This window comes from Rhineura floridana, chromosome 4 (assembly GCF_030035675.1).
Source record: "Rhineura floridana isolate rRhiFlo1 chromosome 4, rRhiFlo1.hap2, whole genome shotgun sequence".
Lineage (NCBI taxonomy): Eukaryota > Metazoa > Chordata > Lepidosauria > Squamata > Rhineuridae > Rhineura > Rhineura floridana.
Genome location: NC_084483.1, coordinates 105,539,513 through 105,563,681, shown reverse-complemented (window position 1 = coordinate 105,563,681; position 24,169 = coordinate 105,539,513). Strand labels below are relative to the sequence as shown.

The 24,169-nt window shown below is 43.3% G+C and overlaps 1 protein-coding gene across 7 annotated transcripts in view; it reads left to right on the top strand.

Annotated features, from left to right (window-relative positions):
* Nucleotides 1-734: 734 nt before the first annotated feature.
* The window catches only part of AHI1 (Abelson helper integration site 1), a 138,729-nt gene continuing 115,294 nt past the window's right edge, over nucleotides 735-24,169 (top strand). For 3 of the 7 annotated variants that reach the window (XM_061623925.1, XM_061623920.1, XM_061623926.1), the window contains exons 1-11: nucleotides 735-1,035; nucleotides 4,387-4,455; nucleotides 5,250-5,371; nucleotides 7,530-8,137; nucleotides 9,197-9,381; nucleotides 10,677-10,896; nucleotides 11,466-11,658; nucleotides 19,321-19,416; nucleotides 20,250-20,435; nucleotides 21,033-21,188; nucleotides 23,705-23,837. In XM_061623925.1, coding sequence (XP_061479909.1) covers nucleotides 4,440-4,455; nucleotides 5,250-5,371; nucleotides 7,530-8,137; nucleotides 9,197-9,381; nucleotides 10,677-10,896; nucleotides 11,466-11,658; nucleotides 19,321-19,416; nucleotides 20,250-20,435; nucleotides 21,033-21,188; nucleotides 23,705-23,837 — 1,915 coding nt within the window. In that variant the 5' untranslated portion in view covers nucleotides 735-1,035; nucleotides 4,387-4,439. The other 4 variants (XM_061623921.1, XM_061623924.1, XM_061623922.1 and 1 more) reach the window with 4 other exon arrangements.

Genomic DNA, 24,169 nt, shown 5'->3' with positions numbered 1-24,169 from the left:
GTATTGGGCTGGCCACTGTGATAACAGGGTGCTGGACTAGATGGGCCATTGGCTTGATCAACTGGTAGGCTCTTCTTATGTTCTTGCTTGTTTTAGTGATGGGGCTGTTACCTTTACTGTTGCATTTTGTTTCTTGTCTTGTCAGTCACTTTGGGGGGAAAGCAGGATATAAGTTTTTGTATAAATAAAAATATTTGCTTTTAAAATATTTTCATTGTGATTTTCAAAATGCACTACATTTCTGTATTTTAATCTGTAGTACTTGTTATTTTCCATACCTATTTTAGGAAAGAGTAAGGGCGCTTTCAGACGGGGGCTCAATATTGCAAACGGGACATGGGAACCAGGTTTTTGTTTTTTAAAAAATAATTGTCAGGTTTTCCTCGGAAAGGAACAATCTCCCAGGGTAGGGAATACGGGCCGGGATTTTGATACCAACGACGTCATGTGGACACTACCCAAGTACCGTATATAATCTAGCAACGCAACAAAGAGCATCCGCAGAAATATGGGAGGGGAGGTGTATGTTATTGGCAACCCCCCTCCACCCACCATTACATTTAGCATTCCTTCCTTGCGGACGCCCTTGAACGCAATGGGAGTAGTACTTATATTTGGTTAAAAAAAGAAAAGACAGAGCAATTGCTCTCTCCAGGACTTGCGCACCAGACACCCCGAGCTTTTCTTCCCCATGTCATCTGCACATGCGCGCACATTGGAGAGCGTTGTTTCCTTGGCAGCTACTAGCTTGTTTGAGGCGAAACCATTTGGACAAGAGAGGGGGGAAAGAGATGAAAAACAGAATGAAAGGGAAGACCAATTGACCCGGAGGGTGAAGGCGAAGGCATCACATACAGCCAGAAGTGTCGGAGGAGGCAGTAGCTGCAGGGTTTGACAGAGTGGAGCAATCGGAAGACAAGTTAGTCTCTTCTCCCCCCCCTTCTTCTTACTGGGTTCCTAGCAGGATTCTGGGCACTGGCTGCGTGACAGATTGGGAGGGCGGCGGAGCAAGCCCACCCACCCCAGCAAAAAAACGTAAGTGGCAGTGACCGCTTTGTCGGCGCTGTGTCGCTCAAGGGGCGGCCAAGGGGAAAGAGCGGCCGGTATTCCAGCCAAGAAAAACGAACTACTTCAGGTGGTTATTGCTCCTCCAAAGCTGTTATGAATCAGAGAGAGGCGCTTACGGGCCGATGCTTACTTCGGCCAGAAGGCTTCGTAGCCGGCGGCCATCGTCAAGCTTGAGCGGGACGAGCTCCGTAGAGGCTGGTTCAACTCCCGGCAACTTAGTGCGCTCCCCCCCCTTTGTGTGCCTGCCCCACTCGCTCAAAAGCTAAAGGACACCTCAGAGCCCCAGCCGGCCCGCCCACAAAGCAACCGTCAGTCTTTGCTTTCCCTTCATCTCCGTTAGAACAAGCGCAGGCATCGCCCTGGCCGTTGTTAATGGAGAAACCTGAGGTGAGAAGACTGACGTAGTAAAGCCGGCGAGAGAAAGGAGGATGGCTCTAGGATGCGCTCGTCTGGGCACCCGTGGGCAACATCAGCAGACTACAACTCCCGTGGTTCCCCATGGCAGAATGAGGTCCTATTAGGAGAAGGCGCATGATGTGGGCGGGCGCAATTCTAAAAGCAGAGCTGAATGATTCTGCTGCTTGAGGTTCTCCGTTATTGGCTGGGCTAGAATGTACACGCGCACAGTGGACGGAGCTGTTCCTCAGCTCGTGAAAGGGAAGCGCCCTCCCGGCTCTTCGAGATAAGAGTCTCTGGGACATGGTTAATGTGGCAGTTTGTTAAAGATACTAAGCTTTATGAACGACGCTGAAGTTGTTTCCTAGTTCACGGTTCCTAGTTCCCAGTTCCTTATTTGCTTGAAAGTTCAAAACGCTGGAAAAGAAGAAAAGTTGACAGCTACAGCAACTTCAAGCCAAACTTAACATGCCTTTGAACCCCAAACTATATGTTGGGGTACCCTGTATGTTATATCACTGTGATCAGGGGACTCTCCCCGTCAAGAATAACAATACATTTATACAATCAAAATCGTCAGGCTTCTGATATTATAAATACATAATGATGTCATAAAATCATAAATAATAAGTAACTGGGGGTGCCCACCCCAAAATTTGCTCTGGGCCAGGACAAATCATACACCCCAGGAAAGGGGAGGGTGTTCTCTACGAGATGCCACTTCGTCCTGCACGTGCAGGGCACGGTGGAGGGCATCTATGCAAAACCAAAGTGGAGAAAAACATACAAGAAAAAATAAGGAACTGGGGGTGCCCACCCCAAAATCTGCTCTGGGCCAGGACAAATCATACACCCCAGGAAAGGGGAGGGTGCCCTCTACGAGATGCCACTGCGTCCTGTCTGGCCCAGAGCTTCTGCTAGGCACCGGGCATGAATGAGGGCATCTATGCAAAACCAAACCAGAGAAAAATGTGCAGGAAAAAATAAGGAACTGGGGGTGCCCACCCCAAAATCTGCTCTGGGCCAGGACAAATCATACACCCCAGGAAAGGGGAGGATGCCCTCTACGAGATGCCACTGTGTCCCGCCTGGCCCAGAGCTTCTGCTATGTGCAGGGCACGGATAAGGGCATCTATGCAAAACCAAAGCAGAGAAAAACATACAGGAAGAAATAAGGAACTGAGGGTGCCCACTCAAAAATCTGCTCTGGGACAGGACAAATCATACACCCTTTTTTCCTTATTTTTTCCTGTATGTTTTGCTCTGGTTTGGTTTTCCATAGTTGCCCTTATTCATGCCCTGCGCCTAGCAGAAGCTCTGGGCCAGGCAGGACACAGTGGCATCTCATAGAGGACACCCTCCCCTTTCCTGGGGTGTATGATTTGTCCTGGCCCAGAGCAGATTTTGGGGTGCACACCCCCATTTCCTTATTTTTTCCTGTATGTAAAATTTATATACGGGTTGGCTTCTGATGGTTGAAGATTAGATGGTTTGTAATGGGGTGCCATATTCAACATTTATTAGATAAAGTGAACTAATTTATATACAGTTTGAATTATTGCTGCATTAAATTTTCAGCACAGGGTGCCACAGCCTTTGATAAATCAAAAATAATTGCTTTAAAAATTGCGTAATTGCTTTAAAAATAGGATTGGAGGGGGAGAGAAAGATTTACAACACAAACAAGTCTGTGCTATGTTTACTCAAAAGTCCCATTAATTTACAGCACACTCCTAACCATGTCTGCTCAAAAGTAAGTCCTAATGGAGTTCAATGGGGTTTACTCTAGGTACATGGAAAGCAAGTATTGGATTAAATACTTTCATATTTCATAGCCCAGGCTCTGTCTCTTGCACACAAGAGAAAAAAACACGTTCAGCCATATTACTTATGCAAACTGCAAAATCTCAAAGCCACCATTTTCTGACGTTGAAATTAAGCCTAGGCATGCCTCGATCAACAAGTCACAACCCTGGCTTCATTTATTGGCTACAATCCTGAAAGGGCGGGGTTAGAGCCAGAGCTTGGAAAAATTACTTTTTTAAAACTACAACTCCCATCAGCCCCAGCCAGCATGGCCACTGGATTGGGCTGATGGGAGTTGTAGTTAGAGCTAGGAGCTGTTATAAAGATCTGTAAAACAGATTTAACAGTTGTGTGGGGTGGTGGTTGACATTTTGGTGTATATCTCGGGAACCAGACCACCTAGAAACTTTTTTTTTTTTAAATTAAAGCTGAGAGTCTGGAGATTAAGGGGTGCTAGCCGGAGAACTGGAGGGGACCCCCAAAAACCAGAGACTCCGGCCGAAAACCAGAGACCTGGTAACCCTAGTTCAGGGCTTTTTAGATTAATATAGTGAACTTTTGCAACCCCCCTGTTATGTAAGTCTTTGCCACATAGCATAGTGGTCTGCTGTTCAAGAAACTTGCTCTTAACAAAACTGAGTCTGTGGAAAAACTAATTGAAGAGTCTTTTGGAACTTAGCCTAGGATAGCTGTTGATGAAATGAAGCACTTGTTTCATCCCTAATGTAAAGTGATGGTATATGATGGAAAGTCTTGGGTGGCTGAGAGTTCAAACAATATAATGTCCAATTACGAGTGTCTGCTGATGGAAGGGAATCTGTTAGTAGAATGGAGGCAGGCAGTTTTCAGCAATTTCCCCCTCCTTCTAAATCTCTTCCAGTGGGGCCCCTAACCTTGTAGTGCACATATAGAGGATGTGGAGCATCATTGTGGGGAGGGGGATTACAGAAAATTGCCTCTTTTCCTGTTCCAGTGGACAGTAACCATTGGATATCAGCCCAAATTAGAAAGCCTTCAAAACCTTTCTGTATTGTGTTTTAATAGTTTGTGTTTAATTGTTCATTGACAGCTGTCTTAGCAGCAGCATCCTGTAACATATTCTATTTCTGTATGCAGAATGAAGAGCAGAATGAAGAAAAGTGAAATGTGTTGAGTTGCTTATCAGAGACATGAAAATGCTAGCAGGTGTGAACTTTTATGTAGTGTATATTTTGCAGTATTTTTAACTGTTGTCATAGTATACATTGTTTACTGTTTTTTACTGTTAAACTTTAGCTATTTTTTACTGTTAAATTTTATCTGTTAAAATAAGTGTTCTTATTGGAAAAATGGACTGCCTTCAAGTCGATTCCGACTTATGGGTGACCCTATGAATAGGGTTTTCATGGTAAGCGGTATTCAGAGGTGGTTTACCATTGCCTTCCTCTGAGGCTGAGAGGCAGTGACTGGCCCAAGGTCATCCAGTGAGCTTCATGGCTGTGTGGTGTCCCAGGTTGTAGTCCAGCACCTTAACCACTTCACCACACTGATAACGCAATATAATTTTCAGCATTGCAGACCTGGGCCACTTTGCCGATCTGCGCTCTGCCTTTTTGCAGTGAGGTCTTGCAAACTGGAAACAGGATATTTGCTCTTGCTTTCTGTGTCTAGCAGGAGTTGTGGCAACATGTTAGCAGGGATTACCAACATTTTTGGGCCCATAGGCACATCTGCAAACAGGAGACACTATTGTGGGCACCACAACCAAGCATATACCACAACCTTTTCTATTGGTGACAATAGAATGAATCTTTCAAGCCTAATTTCAGCACCCTGTGGGCTCTAGGGAAGATATCTTTGGGCACATATGTGTCTATGGGTGCCATGTGGCAACCCCTGTACTAGGTTAAAATGTCTGGAAGAGGATCGTTGTATTGTGATAACCATTTTGGTATAATAAATTAATTGAAAGTTATGAAAATGTTGTTTAACCTTTCCAGTGGAGAGTGAGGCCAAGGCAAAAACGAAGGTTCGCTTTGAAGAGATATTCAGGAACCATGCTGGCCTAACTGATAAAAAGAAATTAAAGAAGAAAGCACTAGACATTCCAGAGAATATTGTGGTGAGTTGAATGCTCTCTGAAACTTCTGTGTGGCAGACAGCTTTGGGGAGGGGGGGCTTTTTCAAACTCAGTTCCTTAAGAAGAGTGAAGGAATTTGGAGTGTTCTTAGCAGTTAGGCTGTATTCAGACAGCAGTTTGTTCCATTTTCCCAATGTTTCCTTATCTGATAATTTACGCATTTTATCTTTCATACAATGTAAAAGGTATTTCTGAAAATTTAGCAGAATATAGTGGAAGTTTAGCACTAGTTTCCATGTTAATTGCTTCCAGAAAAAATCCATTTGCAACCCTATTAACCTAGAAAATCGCGGGAGTAAAGGGATGAAATTTGGGGTGATATACCGGAATAGTTTTTTTCCTGCCATTTTCATGGGTGAATAATAGGGAAATAGAAATGCGTATGTATGGAAAGGGTGGAGGATGTCCGGTGATGTTCATTGTTGTGTCACACCATGCCCACTGGGATGAATTAAATTTAGCACAAGGCAATTTATTGAGCAAAAAGCCACAGCTTCATAATGCAACAGGCACTGCAGCATGAAAGTAACATTACAAATTGGGACAGAAGCTCTATCACTATATTCAGTAAAACTAATAAACCACATGTTTGAACGAAGCCTTAGCTTCTTTTTGAAGAAAATATATTGGTGGAGCCTTAAGGTTTCACAGGTACTCGCAAACACCATCATTTCAATCTCTTTCATGATATAGAAGAGCACAGCCTTCATATTCATGACTGCTGTTTCTGTAATTAGTGCTCAATCATTATACCATTTCATCCTTTTTCCTACATGAAGGAGGTTCTGTAAACATTAGACAGACACCTTGTGTTGTTAATGCCTATATTGAGAAAAAAGATTGAGTGCTAGTAGTTTACACAGATATTTAAACTTCTGTGTGTCTCATCCACACTCTATACATTTGGTTCAGGAAACACTAGAGTACTTTCAGCAGTTGTGTGGCTGTCTAGAGCAGCTCAAAGAAGAGATGTATTTGAGTTTGTTGAGGAAAATAGTAGAGGAACTGAGGGAGGAATATCAAAAGGAATTAGAGGGCCCCTCCAGATGACCTCTTTATTGAGCATTCATTCTTATTTGCTGGCAGAAAGCTTACCCAGAAGTTAGATTATATGCAGCATTTACTGAGAATTTGTTCCAGTTTGTTTATGGGGTGGCTATACAGCAGTGAGCACTTACCCAGTGTTCATCCTGATTTACTCGTGGGGTGTTTACACACCTTCCTGTTAGTCATTTGTTCATCCCATACTTTCCAATGCATTTCCCTGTCACTTTCCAAACTGTAAAAAGTCTTTTTTTTTTTTATGGATTTGTTGTGCTGGTGCAACAGAGTGCATTCATCCACTTTGAATGTGGAAACCTAAAGGTCCAATATGTGCTTGAGGTTGGTGCAGAGAGAAGGGAACTTAGGAAGATAGTTATCCAAGCAATGGGAGGCAAGTGTGAGTAAACAATTTCTAAGAAGTCTACATAAAAGAAGATGCAAACCTTTTATAGAAAAAAGCTGTACACCTCTTCAAAATTCATGTTTCTCAGCTGTCTTGGGAGAGATTCTTTGGTAGAGTCTGAAGTTTAGTTTTTCATGCCTTCAGTTCGCTCTCAAAAGTATATCTGAATTGCCATGTCATAGTGCAAAAACATTTACACTAATTTCATGACCTAATTACAATCTGGATATAACTCTTTAAACAAATTGTTAGTAAACAGAACTTTTAAAATATCTTGGTTACTATCATGAGCACGTTTTGTTAAACATTATTTCAGTGACACTAGATCTGTAGTCAATTATACCCTCCACCCCACCCCCCAGTAATATTTGTGTTACATTTCAAGTTGACATGTTACTTAATTCTGTTTCAACTCATATTTTAAAAATGTGCAATATTGCCATGTTGGCAGAACAATTTTCCAAAGATACTAGAATACAGCTGAGGGCTTTAAACTTTGAAGAACACATTAGAAGCTTGCTCAAATCTATACTTTTTCATGTTTCATATGAATTCCATCTGTTGGTTGCTACCTAAAACAATTAAGACGCATTTAAACTTTCAGTTCACACAATAAAACTAAAACCAAAATATTAATATTATAATAATTATATATAGGTAGATGACTTTTCAGTGTTTTTGTTTTGATTGTAGCTCGAGACATTCAAAGATCATCTTGATCTTACCAAAGAAAGTGAAAATGATGAGGTAATTATAAGCAACGCTTATAACCCAGAGGAAACGAGTCCACAGTTTACAAAAAACAAACTCGGAGACAAATCTTCGGTTGCAGAAAAAATAAAAAATGTCGTTAGTGAAGAGGAAAGCAAGCATGCAACGTCTAACAAGAAGAAGAAAAAGACAGTGTTACACGGACAACTTAATGAGGAAGAAAACCTGTGGGAAACTAAGTTGGACGGTTTTGAAAAACAGATTCATGTTTTTTCAAAGAAAAAAACAAAAAGTTTATTGCAGGCAGATGCACTTCATCAAAAAGGGGAGAGCAACATAAAAAGGGCCTTGAATGGAATGAGAGAGAGATCTGAATTAGATGAGGAAGAACAGTTAATTCAAGCCTATGAGCAGCAAGTGGCCGAGGAAGAAGCAAATGCAATTAAGAAGAAAATAAAAAAGAAACTTAAAGAACAGATGTCTGAATTCACCGCCAATGTTCAAAGCCAAGAAGTGGTAGTGAATAATGAAGTGAGCAAAAAGAAGAAAAAGAAAAAAGATGTATCGGTTGTATCTGAAGCTCAAACGAGGTATAGTGGCAAATAGTAAATTGGTGTGGATTTAAATCTTAAATGTTTGATTTTTCTTGTTGTTGAGATGGAAAGAGTTCTGTGGCTTTTTTTTCACCTGGACATACGATTTTATAAGAGAAAATGTCATGGTGTTACTGCATCTGAAAACAGATGATCAGTACACCATTTCTTCTCCCTCTGTGTAAAGTTACTTTCTGCGTCTCAGGGAAGCAATGAGTTGTTGCTGCTAATTCTAGGAGTGGAAGCAGTGCACTTCCAATGTGTTGACCCTGTCTTAAATTTACATTACCTCTTTCTCCTCCACCTAAACCAGGTATGGGGAAGTGGATCTAGCCAGTGGGCCCCAGTACAAAGGAAAAACCAAGCTGATTCCAGCAGGCTGGAAGTTATGGCTAATCAGCTGATGAGCACTGACTCCACTTTCTGTTGGGATTTTCTGTTCCCCACATGGAACTCAGTAGCTCACTGGGATCAGCTCCTTCCCTATGAGCTGATAGGCATTGACTTCAAGCTCCTCTTTCTGCTGAGATAAGATGTGTTACTGAATTCCCCATGGAGAACTCTGTTGTGTGTAAACATTAACTTAAAGCTTTGCTTTCTATAAAGTCATCTGTGCCACAGAGAGCCTGATGGGGAAATCAGTAGCACAGTCGACATCAGCTGGCATGTTCTCACCACCAGTCAGCTGACAGCAAGCCTCCTTTGCTAATGAAAAACCTGGAGTGCACTCTAAGGCTCGTGATTGTCCATTGACATCCATGTCTGTCCTTGGTCCGCACTTGGCAATAACTTTGACATCAGATTTGGGGCAGGTGGGTGTGGTTTTGAAGGAACGGCATTGCAGGCCAAATTGGGACCTGTTCTGGGCCTAATTAGACAGATGGGTCCAAGATTCCCCGTGGCTGACTTTTAAACTTAATCTTGGCTGGTTGTGGGAGGCAAAATGTTCCTTGCTTGTACCTCTGGCAGGCTGTAATCATTACCTTGGCAAGTTCAGATGTGTGTGTATGTATGCATGCATACACTTGTTTAACAATGGGGCTTACTTCATTGCAGTGCAATGTCCCTCTCTGAACTACAGAATGACCCAGAGGAAGAAAATACCGGCAAAAAGAGATCATTGGAAAGACCACTCATATCAAAATCAACAACGGATGATGTGTTACCGAAGGAACAGGAGCTGGAGGAGGATATTGAAAAACAGAAATCTAAAGGAAAGAAAGTAAAAAAACCCAAAAAAGGTTTGTGTGGCTAGAATCCAACCCCCCCCCACATGTGCATATGAATGCAGGGCCCAGTTTCTGTGACTACAATATGTGCTTGTTGTTGCCCAAATTGCACCATCCTTGTAGCAAAAAGATCTGAACTTTTCTATATGTGATCCACACTGATTGTGCACAAGCGAGCCTTCCAAACCTGTGTTGACTTGTAGCATGCAAAATAATAGTTTGTACTCCTGAACCATAGGCTGTAAGCATCATGCAATCTAATTAGAGTGAAAATTGGATTGTGAGCATAAAGGATGAGTGAAATGGCCTTATATCCCATTTATTTTATTTAAAAAATCTGAATAGTGACTGGCTCATATGTTTATTTATTTATTTTATTTATTCAGCTTATATCCCGCCCGACTAGCAAACAGCTCTCTGGGCGGCAAACATAGCAACATATACAATAATAAAATTAAAAGTCAGTATAACAAATATAAAAATACACCATCTAAAATAGAAATTACAGCATTTACATAAATAACTTAAATTAAAATGCCTCAGAGAAGAGAAAGGTTTTAACCTGGCGCCGAAAGGATAATAGTGTCAGCGCCAGGCGTACCTCCTCGGGGAGACTATTCCACAGTTTGGGGGCCACCACTGAGAAGGCCCTAGATCTTGTTACTACCCTCCGGGCCTCCCTATGGGTCGGGACCTGGAGGAGGGCCTTCGTAGTAGACTGTAGTGTACGAGCCGGTTCGTAAGGAATGGCCCTGTTGAGGAATGGCCCTGCTATGTGTGAATAACAATTTATGGAAATAGTGTATTCTTTTGATCAATTGGAACATGCATTTGGAATGAGAAGCGTGCACCAGAGATGTAAAAATTCCTGCTCAAGGGAAATCTTAGCTACATCTTCTGGAAGTATTCTCCCCCCCCCCCCCCGCTACAGTTCTGTTTATTGTTACGTTTATGTATAAAGAGTAATGTTACACATACTAATTGGAGGCTGTTTCATAGCATATCAGATGGCTGTAAGTGCATTTTGAAAGAAATCTTAAATAGACCATATGCCTCATATGGAAAAGAATTTATTACCGTCCTGGGCAGGATATAGATGATGATGATGATAATAAATGCATAGTTTTGTTCAATAACATATGCAGTGATAGAAATAAATATGCAGTTGAACATGCTGAATGGATTATAATAACACATTATATATACAGTAGAACTAATTGAGCTTGTTAACTGCAATGTTTGTGCAATTCAGTTTTGATAGTACTGTATTTTACTCTCACTTGTGGCAATCTTCCTTCCGTTCCTAGCATTAGAAGAAAGTTTTGAAAATGCTGATGAGAACACATCACATGTGATTGATGGAAATGTTTCACCAGAATCAAAACTCGTTTTTGATGATAGCCTTGTTTTAGGTGTATACATCCATCGAACGGATCGACTTAAAACTGATCTCATGGTATCGCATCCTATGGTTAAGATTCATGTGATTGATCAGAAAACTGGGCTTTATGTCAAGAAAGAAAATAGGTGATTTCACTGACTTTTTAAGTTTCCCTTCTCTTTTTTCCCATTACTTAATTTATATCCCAAAAGCAAACTTGATTTACTGTTAGGACTACTCAGTTAAGTGGAACTTAACTTTCAAGTAAATATGCATAGGATTAAGCTATTCCTCTCGCATGTAAAACCTCTCAAGTAGCTCAGGGTCAGCTCAGGGTCATGCTTTAACAAAATAGGCTGGGTTAAAATAGTTAAGCACAAAGCATTGAAAAATACACATTTTTATGAAAATGTAGACAAAGTGAATTGACAATGATTTAGATTATTTCCTTTAAGTGTGCCTTGCATTAATGTATTGTGACATTTGCTTTGAGTAATAGATATTCAAGCTCTCTTTGCACTTCACAGGGCTGTGTATATTATGCCTAGAATACTTTGAGATGGAATAAGATGTATTATAGCCAGCTAACACACAGATAATGAACATTGCATTTTTCCCCCTGTAGCATGAATGCCTACTGAGATTGTAGATACGTCTCTTTTTGCCAAAAGTCTAGCATGCTTGGATTCAACAGAGTTTATTGTTTTTTATACAGTAGCCGACCAGTTTCATCTTTCTATGAACAAGAGAAAGTGGGACATATTCTTCCCATTATGACCCAGCCTTATGATTTTAGAAAATTAAAGTCAACACTTCCAGAATGGGAGGAGCTAATAATATTCAATGAATGCTTTAACTATTTTCTTCAAAACGCTGAAGAAAGTCCAAGAGTAATCCTGTTTTTCGAGGTACAGAATTAATTTCCATTTTATCACATTCACTTTAATTCTGCTGCGTATTTTTTGTATTTTAATTTGGTAGTGATGAAATAGATTATTTCAAAGATAGGTGGTATTGGAATTATGGGTTGTATCCAGAAAAGTTGTCTTGCTTACACAAGGACTTCCACTTGTGCAGTGGAACTTCTCCCCCTGTGCACCCCAAAATCTGTTCTGGGCTTTTCCCCAACCCACCAGAGCAGATTTGGGTGTGTGTGCAGGGATAGGGGAGAGAGGAAAGCTCTGTTCTACAAGCAGATGTCTTGCATGAATGGAACAACTTCATTGGATACAACTAGGGTTGTTCACAGCACCCCCATCTACCCTGTGTCTCTGATTCTGGGGGAAGGTGTCAGGTTGACCCCCCTGGGATCCAGTCCTGAATAAGTTCGGGGGTGGGGCTAATGTTTAATTAGGGTTTTAAAACCTGAATTAAACATACAGCCTTTCGTCTTCTTCCCTGCCCCCCGACTGAGATGGGGGTGAATTTTGCAGGGTGTTGCAATGCTTCCCCTCCTCCAGGATCAATGAAGCATTGATGGGGGGCAGGAATTGCAGCACTCTGCAGAATTAAACCCTCTGTTGAACAGCTGTTGAGGGAAGGGGTTGATCCAGTGTGGGTAATGCTCTGCAAACGGCTTTTCTAAAGGAAACCCCATTGCGGACCATTATCTACACCCTGCAGAATTGCTGAGGGATCCTTCCCGGGGGTTGGGTGGGGGCATCAGGCAGGAACCTGGGCCCACCTTCTCACAGAAGACATGGCAGGTGATCTGAGGTAGGTCTTGGCGTTTCCACAGGGTTTCCCCAACCTGGCCTGGCTCTCCTTCTTGCTTGATGCCCTGCCCTCTGATAGCCACAGATTGCTCTGGGTCATCTACCCCGACCTGTAGTGATCCATGGCTGTTTGAATCCTAATGAGATGCCTAAGTATTTCCAAATAGGTCTGATTTAGCTCGGGTCTTAGCTAAATCTGGTCACAGCCCTAGATACAACCCTATGCAGGCCCAGTGCCAGCAGGCAGCCAGTTTGGGCCCTGGCTGAGGGCCCCTGCAGCCCTCAGAGGCCCCTCCTTAGGGTGGGAAGATGGCACTCCTGCTCTGTGATCCGTAGCAGTGTTGGGTTATGTGACTTGATACTGCTGCAGATCCCAAAGTGGAAGCTCCCAGGAACACCCCCCCTATAGGTAGTGTGGGCTTCAATAAGACCCCCGGCCCACCTACCTGTTGCTTTAGCGCATCAGCATGTATATCCTGCATGCCCCGTGCACATGCCTGCATCACCAAGAAAGGCATGGAGGCATCCCTAAGGCTCCGACACCCCTACCTCCATCTTGATTAATGGCAGGTGTGTGCATGCACTGACACAAGAGGTAGGTGGGGCAGGCTGCTATTTAAGCTCTGTGCCGCCTGTATTAAGAGTGTTGGTGTTGGGCTCTGTGGTGCTGCAGGCCCATTGCAGGCTGATGCCCAAAGGCCCAGTCATACTTGGTGCTGGTTCTGACCCTATGCTAAATGCCTAGGAGAGATTTTCTGTGTGTTCCTGCGGAGATCTTAGGTTTTGTGAAAAATTAATGGGGCACCTGCAGAGAAGCCTTCAGATGATAGTGGGTGCAGCATTCTGTTTAAACTGTTGTATCCTAACAAGCTGGGAGCTGGGGAAGAAGACAAGTATATCTAGGAGGCTGCCAGCTCATTAGCTGAGAAGATTCCTAGATCCTTAATGAATAGCCTATATCTTCCTGAACATGGCTCCCCACATGCTTTCCTCCTATGAAAACCCTTATCTACCATATTTGAGGGGGTTTTGCTTGTTGATCTAAGTAGGCTCCCACTTTTGGTGAGCTGAGATGCATCAAGTACAGGAGGACTTTGGATTTATCCTGTTCTGGATATTTTTTTTGGGGGGGGGGAAGGGTTCACCATGTTGGGATGCGTCAAATTCAATCCCCAGCATCTTCAAATACGGCTGGGAGAGACTCCTGCCTGAAACCATGAAGAGCCAATGCCATTTTCCACAGGAGGCCTGCCATCAAGCGGGTATCATAGCTCCACCTATCATCCGAAGGCAAGAATGTTTTGAAGTCAAGACTAGGGGCATCAGGCCCCTCCCACTCTCCAGTTCATTCTTGCCTTCGTCCGTGCAAGTTCGAATATATTCATAGCGTAGCTTCTAGATAAGTCTCTGTATCTGTGTGACAGGGTGGGGAGGTTTGTGTGTGTATTCGTATTCGTTTCCTTCCCTCTGTTTTTTACCTTAGAGTCTGTGGGACTGACTGTTCTTTGTTTGTCTTCTACTTTCCTGGGGAATTTCTTTGGGGGGTTGTTCTCGTGTTTCTTCAGTCCCTAGCTGATCGGCGATTCAGGGAGACTGCGGCTGCGGTTCTCCCTTCCTCAGGCGGCAGACGCAGTTTTAATCCAGGAGCTTGCGGCTGCAGCTTTCTGCTCTGCGCCGCCACTTTTTTCGGGTTTTTCAACTAGCCTACCCCAGGAGCCTGCAGCTGTGGCTTCTTTTGTCTACAGCGGACCCTTAGTTGTTGGGCTGCTCCGCCTCCCCCGGCTCGTGCCTCGGCATTTCTAAACGCAGCGGATCCCTTAATTTTTTCCTCCCAGGAGCCGGCGGCTGCTGCTCCTTTTACTTTTCAGCAGCCTCATATTAGTTGGGCTGCCCAGCCTCCTGGCTCGTTCCACGGTATTTTAAATCTAGCCGCGGCGGCCTTTAGGAGCCTGTGGCTGAGGCTTCTTTATTTCATTTATTTAATTAATTAATTAATTAATTAATTAATTAAACTTATAGACCGCCCCATAGCCGAAGCTCTCTGGGCAGTTCACAAGACAAGAAACATCAAAAATACAATAAACGTGTAGCAATATAAAAACACATTAAAAGTTTAAAATGTTTTTTAAAAAAAAATCAGCAGAGATTTCCTACCTGCCCTTAAAGCCGCAATGGCGCCTCTCAGCCCCGCGGCTGTAGAGCGTATTTTGAGGTCACTCTGCTGAGACAGTTTTTCCCGGTCAGCCCTGTTTGAGCTCGTTGGTGCTCCTCATTGTCCGCCATTGCTTCTTTCTCTTCCCTACGCCCTTTTTGGTCGTATATTTTTCCCGCTCTTTTAACGGTCACCATTTTGTTTGTTCCTTCTTTCCCGCCTTTTCTGTTTAGCCTGTTCAATTCTGAAGGGGGGCCTAGTTGGGAAGAGCTGTGGGTAGCAGAGCCAAGGTTTGCAAGTTCAAATCCCACAGCGGGATCTACGTTTATGTGTGTGTGTGGCAGGATAGGCTTCCTATAATTCTGCACAGGCTCCTCAACTTAAACTGCTGACTGAGGCTGACTACTGAAGAGCTTTGAAATTGTACATTCTGCTGACTGAGGCTGACTACTGAAGCACTGTGAAATTGTACATTCTGCCCCATCCGTGGCCGTGTACCAAGCCTATTTGGAACTGTACATTCTGCCCCATCCGTGGCCGTGTACCAAGGCTGTTTGAACGGTACATTCTGCCCCATCCGTGGCTGTGTACCAAGGCTGTTTGAACTGTACATTCTGCCCCATCCATGGCTGTGTACTTAGCCATCTGAGCCGGTGCATTCTGCCCCATCCGTGGCCGTGTACTGAGCCTGTTTGGGTCTGTACATTCTGTCCCATCCGTGGCCGTGTACTGAACCCCCTCGAAAAAATATGATGGCGGAACAGCCAGTGACAGCTCAGGCAACCAAGCCTAAACAATCTAAGGCAACCAAGCACAAGCACACCAAAGCAGTTGCCAAAACCAAGCATATATCCAGCCGCAGCACAACCAAGCGGGCACGCTACGTCTCTGTCCCGGTTTCTGAGGAGGCAGGCCAGGAACCATTAACAAATCTTTTTAATTCTCCGGCCACATCCTCGGAGGAGGACTTTGCAGGGTTTCCTGACCAGCCAGCAGCCAGCTATCCTCCTCCCACATTACCACCTAGGGCTCATTCATCTTCTCAGCCTGCTGAACCGCCCATATCTTTGCCTCTACAAGCGGAACCATCTCCCGCTCCGGGGCTGCAGCTGTCTCAGGAGTTCATATCGCAACTACAAGACATGCTGTCGTTCTTCTCTCAAACGCAGTCACAGGTCACTGCTATGCCTCAGCGGAGTGTTTGCAGACAACCTGATGATATGAGCCACTATGTACACAATGAGGCAGATCCATCATGTTCTCCAAACCCTTTTGACATTGCCAGAGGCAGGTTTGTCGATGACGTTTCTTGTGGTGAGGATCCACCATATGCTATGCAAGCCGAAGGTGACGACTGGAGTGATCAGTCGGAACAAGAGGAGGATACATCTTATCGTCTGTTTGATGCCTCTGATTATCAGCCCCTTGCGCGCAGAGTATTGAACAACCTTGGTCTACAATCTACATAACCTGCAGCTGCCACTCCCGCTATTAAAGGGGCCAGGGTCCTGAAATCCCCCAAACCAGCGGAGCACTACCTTCCTGTACCAGATCCTATTGCTAAACTGGCCAAGGACGATGGTCTCACCCGTTACAAATACGCCGTTTTAACACCCTTGTGGACAAACTTTATTCTTTGGCTCCGGAATTTACAAATAGACTGGCCGTCCCTGGCATAGACGAGCCGATTTCCAGTCTAGTCTCTAGATCCCTTTTGGATGATCTTTTAATACGGGCAAGTTCCAGGGAGCTGGCTTATCGCTATCTAAAGCTCATGCTCCACGTCTTGCAGACATATGGCTGGCTAGTCAATTTTGACAAGAGTCATCTCCAACCAACCCAACGCCTACAACATCTAGGGGCAATGTTAGACACCCTGCAGGCGATGGTGTTCCTGTCTCCCGACCGCATAACCGCCATCATAGACATTGCACGCTGTCTGATGCATCGCCCAACTGCAGACGTGATGCTACTAGCAAAGGCTCTCGGAATGTTGGTGTCCACCATCCATATTGTGCCATGGGCTCGAGCGCATACATGCCGACTTCAGTGGGCTTTGTTACCGTTTCAGCAGGACATTGCCAGGTTCAATCATCGCACAATTTCCTTGAACCCTGTACTGCGCCTTTCATTCCGCTGGTGGACAATGGTCCAACATCTCAGCCAGGGCACTCCGTTCAGAGAACCCTGCAGGACTGTTATCACTACAGATGCCAGTCTCCTTGGCTGGGGAGCCCACTGCAACTCCAAGTTCTCTCAGGGGGTTTGGACCGAAGCAGAGCAGACTCAGAGCGTTAGTTGGCTGGAACTAAAGGCTGTCCACTTAGCTCTGCTCCATTTTCAGTCTCTGTTCCCCTTGGACCATGTTCTCATTTGAATGGACAACACTTGTGTGAAATCTCATTTAAACAGGCAAGGGGGAACCAGGTCCCGTTCTCTGCAGAACCTAGCCTACCTCATATTCGACTGGGCAGAACAACATCTACGTTCCCTGAAAGTAGAACATCTCAGGGGAATTTGGAATGTGCAAGCAGACTGGCTCAGCAGACAACAGGTCTTTCCGGGAGAATGGAAGCTTCATCCGACCATTTTCCATCTTCTCCAGCGTCGGTTCGGCGTTTGCTCAGTCAATCTGTTTGCCTACAGTCACAATTACCAGCTACCCAGGTACTTTGCACGATACCTGGACATGACAGCGGAAGCGGTGGATGCTCTGTTGCTACCGTGGCCGGACGGCCTGTTGTACGCCTTCCCTCCAATACCACTTTTAGCCAGAACCTTGAGGAAGGTGCAATGCAAGAGGGCCCAGCTAGTTCTGATCTCCCCATATTGGCCCCGTCGACCGTGGTTCTCGGATCTCCTTGCCATGTCAGTGACAGATCCTTGGACGCTCCCAGTCAGGCCAGACCTTTTATCCCAGGGTCCAATATGGCATCAGGACCCCAACTGGCTCAACCTAACAGCGTGGCTTTTGAACGGGGACATTTGAGGTCTGCTGGCCTGTCTGAAGCCGTTATTGACATTATATTGGCCTCTCGACGACCATCTACCACTCGTATATATCAGCATACTTGGGTGGCATTCTCCAAGTGGTGTCGTTACCAGAATCTTGATCCTTCTCAGGCCACAATACAGCAGGTGCTGCAATTCCTTCATAGGGGACTCACAATGGGACTTAGACCCAACACCTTACGTCGACATGCGTCCACTCTGTCGTCCATTCTCTCAGTTTCCTCCACGGGTGCTCCTATTGCCTCACATCCTTTCCTCAAATGCTTTCTGAGGGGAGCCGCTCTCCGTTCGCTGGCTGTATCCCACTGTTTCCCTTCCTGGAGTTTGTCAAGGGTCCTGCAGGCTTTACAACGTCCTCCATTCGAACCCCTTAGGACCGTACCATTACGTATATTGTCATTCAAGGTCCTGTTCCTGATAGCGATCACCTCTGCAAGACGAGTTTCGGAATTGGGCACCTTGTCTTCAGCCTGACATCTCTGTATTTTTCACAAGGACTCTGTTGTACTGAAGACTGATCCTTCCTTCCGTCCCAAGGTCAATTCAGTTTTCCATTGCAACCAGGACATTGTTCTTCCTTCCCTTTCTCTAATCCTACCCATCCTCTGGAGAAGGCTTGGCATTCGTTGGATGTTCGGAGGGCTCTCAAGACCTACTTGACTCGGACCCAGGATATACGACAAACTGAGTCTTTGTTTGTATCCTTTCATCCACATTCTATGGGGAATAAAGTAGCTAATTCCACCTTATCCTGCTGGTTGCGCGCATGTATCACCTTAGCTTATGAGTCCCTTAAGCTTCCAGTTCCATCTAGCATAACAGCTCATTCCACTAGATCAGCTGCCACCTCGGCTGCTTTTGCTACCAATGCTCCTATTGCTGATATTTGCAGAGCTGCTGTTTGGTCTACCCCTCATTCGTTTATAAGGCATTACAAAATAGATCGTTATACCTCTGCCGATGCCTCTTTTGGCAGGTGGGTGTTGCAACAAGTACTTAATGATGATTAGTTTGTGGGTGGTCCCTCCCCGTTATGGGCTGCTTTGGTACATCCCGCCTGATGGCAGGCCTCCTGTGGAAAATGGACCATTGGTCTCACCTGAAGGGTGATTTTCACAGGAGGACTGCCATCACGACCCTCCCAGTTGGAGGATGCCTAGATATTTTTCTGGGGTTTTTTATACATTTCTGTTATGCTATTATATTTAGATTTACTAGTGAAGTCAAGACTGCTAATACTGTTATATCGCTATGTTAGAGTCATATTATTATGAATATTGCTATTGTGTTATGTTCTTGCTGGTAGGCCTGTTGGTCTTTTTTCCTGCATTTTTAGATATCTCTCTTGGGACTTGCTGCGAATGAACTGGAGAGTGGGAGGGGCCTGATGCCCCTAGTCTTGACTTCAAAACATTCTTGCCTTCGGACGATAGGTGGAGCTATGATACCCGCTTGATGGCAGTCCTCCTGTGAAAATCACCCTTCAGGTGAGACCAATGGTCCATTCAGTGTAGACAATACTGAAAAAGATAGACCAACAGTCTGACTCAGTATAAGTCATCTTCCTATCTTCATAAAGACTTGGACAAGATTTTAAAAAATACTCCTTTACAGAATAGCTTGTGACGATTTTGGGGTAAATGTGATTACAGGAATGTAAGCTAAATACAACTTGTTTTCTACTTGGCTAGATCCTTGATTTTCTGAGCATGAATGATACAAAGACGAATATTGATGTGCAAGCAAAGGAAAGTGGTTTTCGGAAAATCTCTTGGGCATTTCTAAAGGTATTTAAGAGGTTTTAAACATGAGAATATTGTTTCTACGGTATCTAAATAAAATCTAAGAAGAAGTAAACACAAACAACTATTTCTGTGTTCAGTGGGAAAACTATATTTCAAATCTTAGTTATGATCATGGAAAACTGTAAGCACATTTTTCAGATAAATGTAGAAAATGTAGTTGATGCACAAAGAAATCTCCCATGAAGAAGTATTGAATGAAAGTGGAGTTTGGTGGTGTTGAGATTCATAAAATCCTATGTTTACCTTTTTTGTGTAGTATTTGGTGGCTTCTTCACAGCTGCTGCTTTCTCCAATCTTCAGTTTCATCACTGAAACATCATTTTTTTAAAAATCAAAATGGCTTTTTTTCTGAGGCAATCCCAGCCAATTGGGAATCACATAGGCATTGTGTCCAAGCAGACATACAGCTATTCAGAGTGAAGGCCTGAAGTTCTATTTCAGTTCTGTGACATAGTCAGGAAGCCAAATCAATGTAAGCTCAATACTTGCTGCTTTTGCTCTGAATGGGCAAACATTTTTTCCTTGTCACACAGCCCCTTCCCTAGCTGCTGAAATGGAGGACGCTGCTCTTTAAATTATCAAAACCTGGAAGTTCAAAGAGCAGTATGGGGCTGCTTGCAAAAGGACTTACAAACAGCCCTGCACTGCATTTTGAACCTCTGGTTCATGTCATAGCATACTATATCTCTAACAGTGACAGGACATCAAGAAAGGCTTTTCTTTGAAGTTCTACTAGCGTTTAGCTAGTAAAAGTACATGTCATCTGTAACTTGTAATTACACTTTTTTGTTGTTTTAAGCATTTTGTTTTCCCAGCTTGTAGGTGCAAATGGAGTTCTGAATGTTGGTGGAAAACTACGCCTTCAGCTATATTGCCCTCCGCCAAGGTCCAGATCACAACTAAATATTGTGGAAGTTTATGATTGGTGGGCAAAATATCCCAGAAATCATTACCCCTCAACACTATATGTAACTGTAAAGGGCATTAAACTTCCTGATCATGTAAGTTTAAGTTGCAAATGCACCAACGAAACTTCACCAGAAATATTTCTCTGGGCATGAAATTGAGAAAATCTGTTCTTTGTTGGCCCTCTAAAGAAAGGAAAAAATTGGCATGTTCTCTTCAGTACTTGAACGTTTCACATTTAGGTGGTGCTAGATCAGTATCTCTGATACTTAGAGTACTTTTCTGCTGGATTTTGTATTTAAAAAACAAGAAAAGGTATCCATGAAGCGTTTCCTGCTGATTCTTTCACTCAATCTAGTGAAAACCTACTCAAGTGAATAGATTTGCAATAATACATATTCTACCAAAAATGCTAAAATATCCATGTGGTAATTTTTGTTAAATATAATTTTTAAGATAAATCCTTGTAGAGTTCAGAAATATTGGTTAGACTTTGTTCCAGTTCTTCTTAATATACAGTTTCATTTTCATATTGCATTAAGAGCCATTGCACAGTTCTTGTGGACTGATATCCAGCAGTAGTTATATTCAGAGTAGACCCACTGAAAGCAAGTGGTTTAGTTGGATATCACTGTGATAGTTTTCATCTGCCAAAATAAATTTGTTTTATTACACTTTTAATCTATTTGTAGGTAGATCCTTCTTTACGTTCTATGATGGCTGTTCAGCAGGAATATCATTCTCCATCGTACTTGGACCTACAAAATGAAGTCTGCAAAAAATCTAATAATTCTGGACCACAAGTGAAAAAAGAAGAACCATTTAAGTGGTCGAGACTTCCTGGACAGGCAAGAGTTTTTCTATCTTTTATGGATAAGCATTGTGGTTCTAGGATGCAATCCAGAATTTTATAGCAGCACTTTTGATTTTTTCCCTTCAGTGTATATGAAAAAATTCTACTGCTATTGATTTCCATATTGATTGTGAATGTTTTGCAGTTGAGGCATGTATTAGTTTGGACAGTCAAATTAAGAAATGGCTTCACAATCAAAATGACAAAAAGCAGTGTGCAGCACAATTGTACTCAAAGAGTGCTTATCAATGGTTCCTTCTCAAACTGGGCAGAAGTAACAAGTGGGGTACCACAGGACTCGGTCTTGGGCCCAGTGCTCTTCAATATTTTTATTAATGACTTGGATGAGGAGGTACAGAGCATGCTTATCAAATCTGCAGATGATACAAAATTGGGGGGCACAGCTTACACCATGGAAGACAGAAAGAACATTCAAAGGGACCTTGATAGGCTGGAGCATTGGGCTGAAAACAACAGAATGAAGTGCAACAGGGATAAATGCAAAGTTCTACACTTAGGAAAAAGAAACCAAATGCACAGTTATATGATGGGGGATACTTGGCTCGGCAATACAGCATGTGAGAAGGATCTTGGAATTGTTGTTGATCACAAGCTGAATATGAGCCAACAGTGCGATGTGGCTGCAAAAAAGGCAAATGCTATATTAGGTTGCATTAGAAGTATAGTTTCCAAATCATGTGAAGTATTAGTTCTCCTCTATTCAGCACTGGTTAGGCCTCGTCTTGAGTACTGTGTCCAGTTCTGGTCTCTGCACTTCTAGAAGGAGTCAGACAAACTGGAACAGGTTCAGAGGAGGGAACAAGGATGATCAGGGGACTGGAAACAAAGCCTATGAGAAGAGACTGAAAAAACTGGGCATGTTTAGCCTGGAGAAGAGAAGACTGAGGGGAGATATGATGGCACTCTTCAAGTACATGAAGGGTTGTCACATAGAGGAGGGCTGGGATCTCTTCTTGATCGTCCCAGAGTGCAGGACACGGAATAATGGGCTCAAGTTGCAGGAAGCCAGATTTCGACTGAACTTCAGGAAAAACTTGCTAACTGTTAGAGCCATACGACAATGGAACCAATTACCTAGAGAGGTAGTGGGCTCTCCAACACTGGAGGCATTCAAGAGGCAGCTGGACAGCCATCTTCTGGGAATGCTTTGATTTGGATTCCTGCATTGCGCAGGGGATTGGCTTGATGGCCTTATAGGCCACTCTACTATTCTATGATTCTATTAACTCCAGATTTCTTTGGGCTTGTTCACTACTTCCTTCCACAGAAATCTGCTTGGGTGGGAGAATGGGAAAATGCCATGCCCTCAAGCTCACATGTTTCTTCCCCTGTTTCCCACCAAGAGAGCAATGCACATCTTCAGAAGAAACTGCGTTTTTTGCAAGATCTGTCTAATAGAGTCAATGAGATCTTACGTTTAAACGTAGGCTCTCCCATGGCAAAACTGTACATTACATTATTCATTCTTTTAAAGGAGCATGCTTAAACTGATCATTTTTATTTTGAAGAAAAAGCAGCCACAATACACAGAATGTGCTCCAGATCAGAACTGGGGTCTTGCACCAGTTTCTTGTCAATCTCCCTTCTATCTCTGCTCTGCCTGGGTTAAGCGATAAACTAATGTAGAGCTCAGATCAGTAGCACATTCTGGATTAGGGTACCTTGGCTAATTTTTCTTCAAATTAAAAGTGACCATCATGATTTTATAGATGCTTACTTAATGTAATATGTAGTTTGGCTCTCAGCAGACATTATCTTATGCTATTGTTGAGGTGAGTGGTAAAGTGGCAGGAGTAAGTGAAGGAGCGTACAAGCCTGAGGCCTGTTCCCAGTTTCACACCAGTTTCTTCACAAGAATGAAGAAACATTTGAATAGGTCCATTGATTCCTTATATTTCATTGTTTACCATTCCAACGACACCTGCATCCATGTGTGTACAGGAATACCCCGCTATACGGACCTTCACTTTACGGACACTCGCGAGTACAGACATATTTACAGTAGCACCATTCCCCTGTTTACGTATGCTCGCTTTGCAAGAACGGACACTTTAACTGCATGATGCCACCGCCCGATCAGTTTCCAACTACAAACTTTTTCTTAAAATAAGGCCTACTGTGTTTATTTTAGTTATAAATGCTTTATTTACATAAGTTATGCCCGTATATGACGATTGCAGTGCAGTATATGCATCGATAAGTAAAAAAAGGTAGTGCTTCATTTTAAGTACATTTTCGGTTTACATACTCGCTCTGGACCCATTGCGTACGTTAATGTGGGGTATTCCTGTATGTACCTACCTACTTAGGCTAATGTTCCATGCATCTAAGGAAGTGGGCTCTGGTCCACCAAAGCTTACACCATAATACATTTAATGTTTTGTTGATTTTGCTGCAATAGTATAACACTATTACTCTACTGGAAATCAGTACATTTACCCAATTTTTAAAATACACCTGTACAAATAATGGTTTGCTTTGGAAATGCAGGTTTGTCGAATACCAAATAAGCATCTGTTTTCCTTGAGAGCAGGAGATATGGGATGTTTCTGTATTCACTTTTCTGAAGATGGACGAACATTAGCAGCAGGTTGTGCAGGAAGAGATGGTTATCCTATAATTTGTAAGTTGCAGCTTTAAGGCATGTTTCAGTTTTAATACAAAATTATTAAAGAACTGTTTTGTCCTCCAATAAGTTTCATGCTTTGAAAAGCAGAAGAAATTGGTCAATGGAAAAAGGAAAGGGAGGCAATTTTCAGCCCCCCCCCATAATTAACAATAGAAAAAAGTGCGCGTCTTGTGACTCCTCCTATGCCTAGGAGTAATTTTTTTAATCCCTTGGGAAGTCATGCCAATGACTTTGGCCCCAAACAGCTGAAAGATCACTTCCCTACAGACCCTCTTGGGTGTTAAGGTCAGTAGAGGTGCCCTCTTAGTAGTTCTATTGCCCTCAGA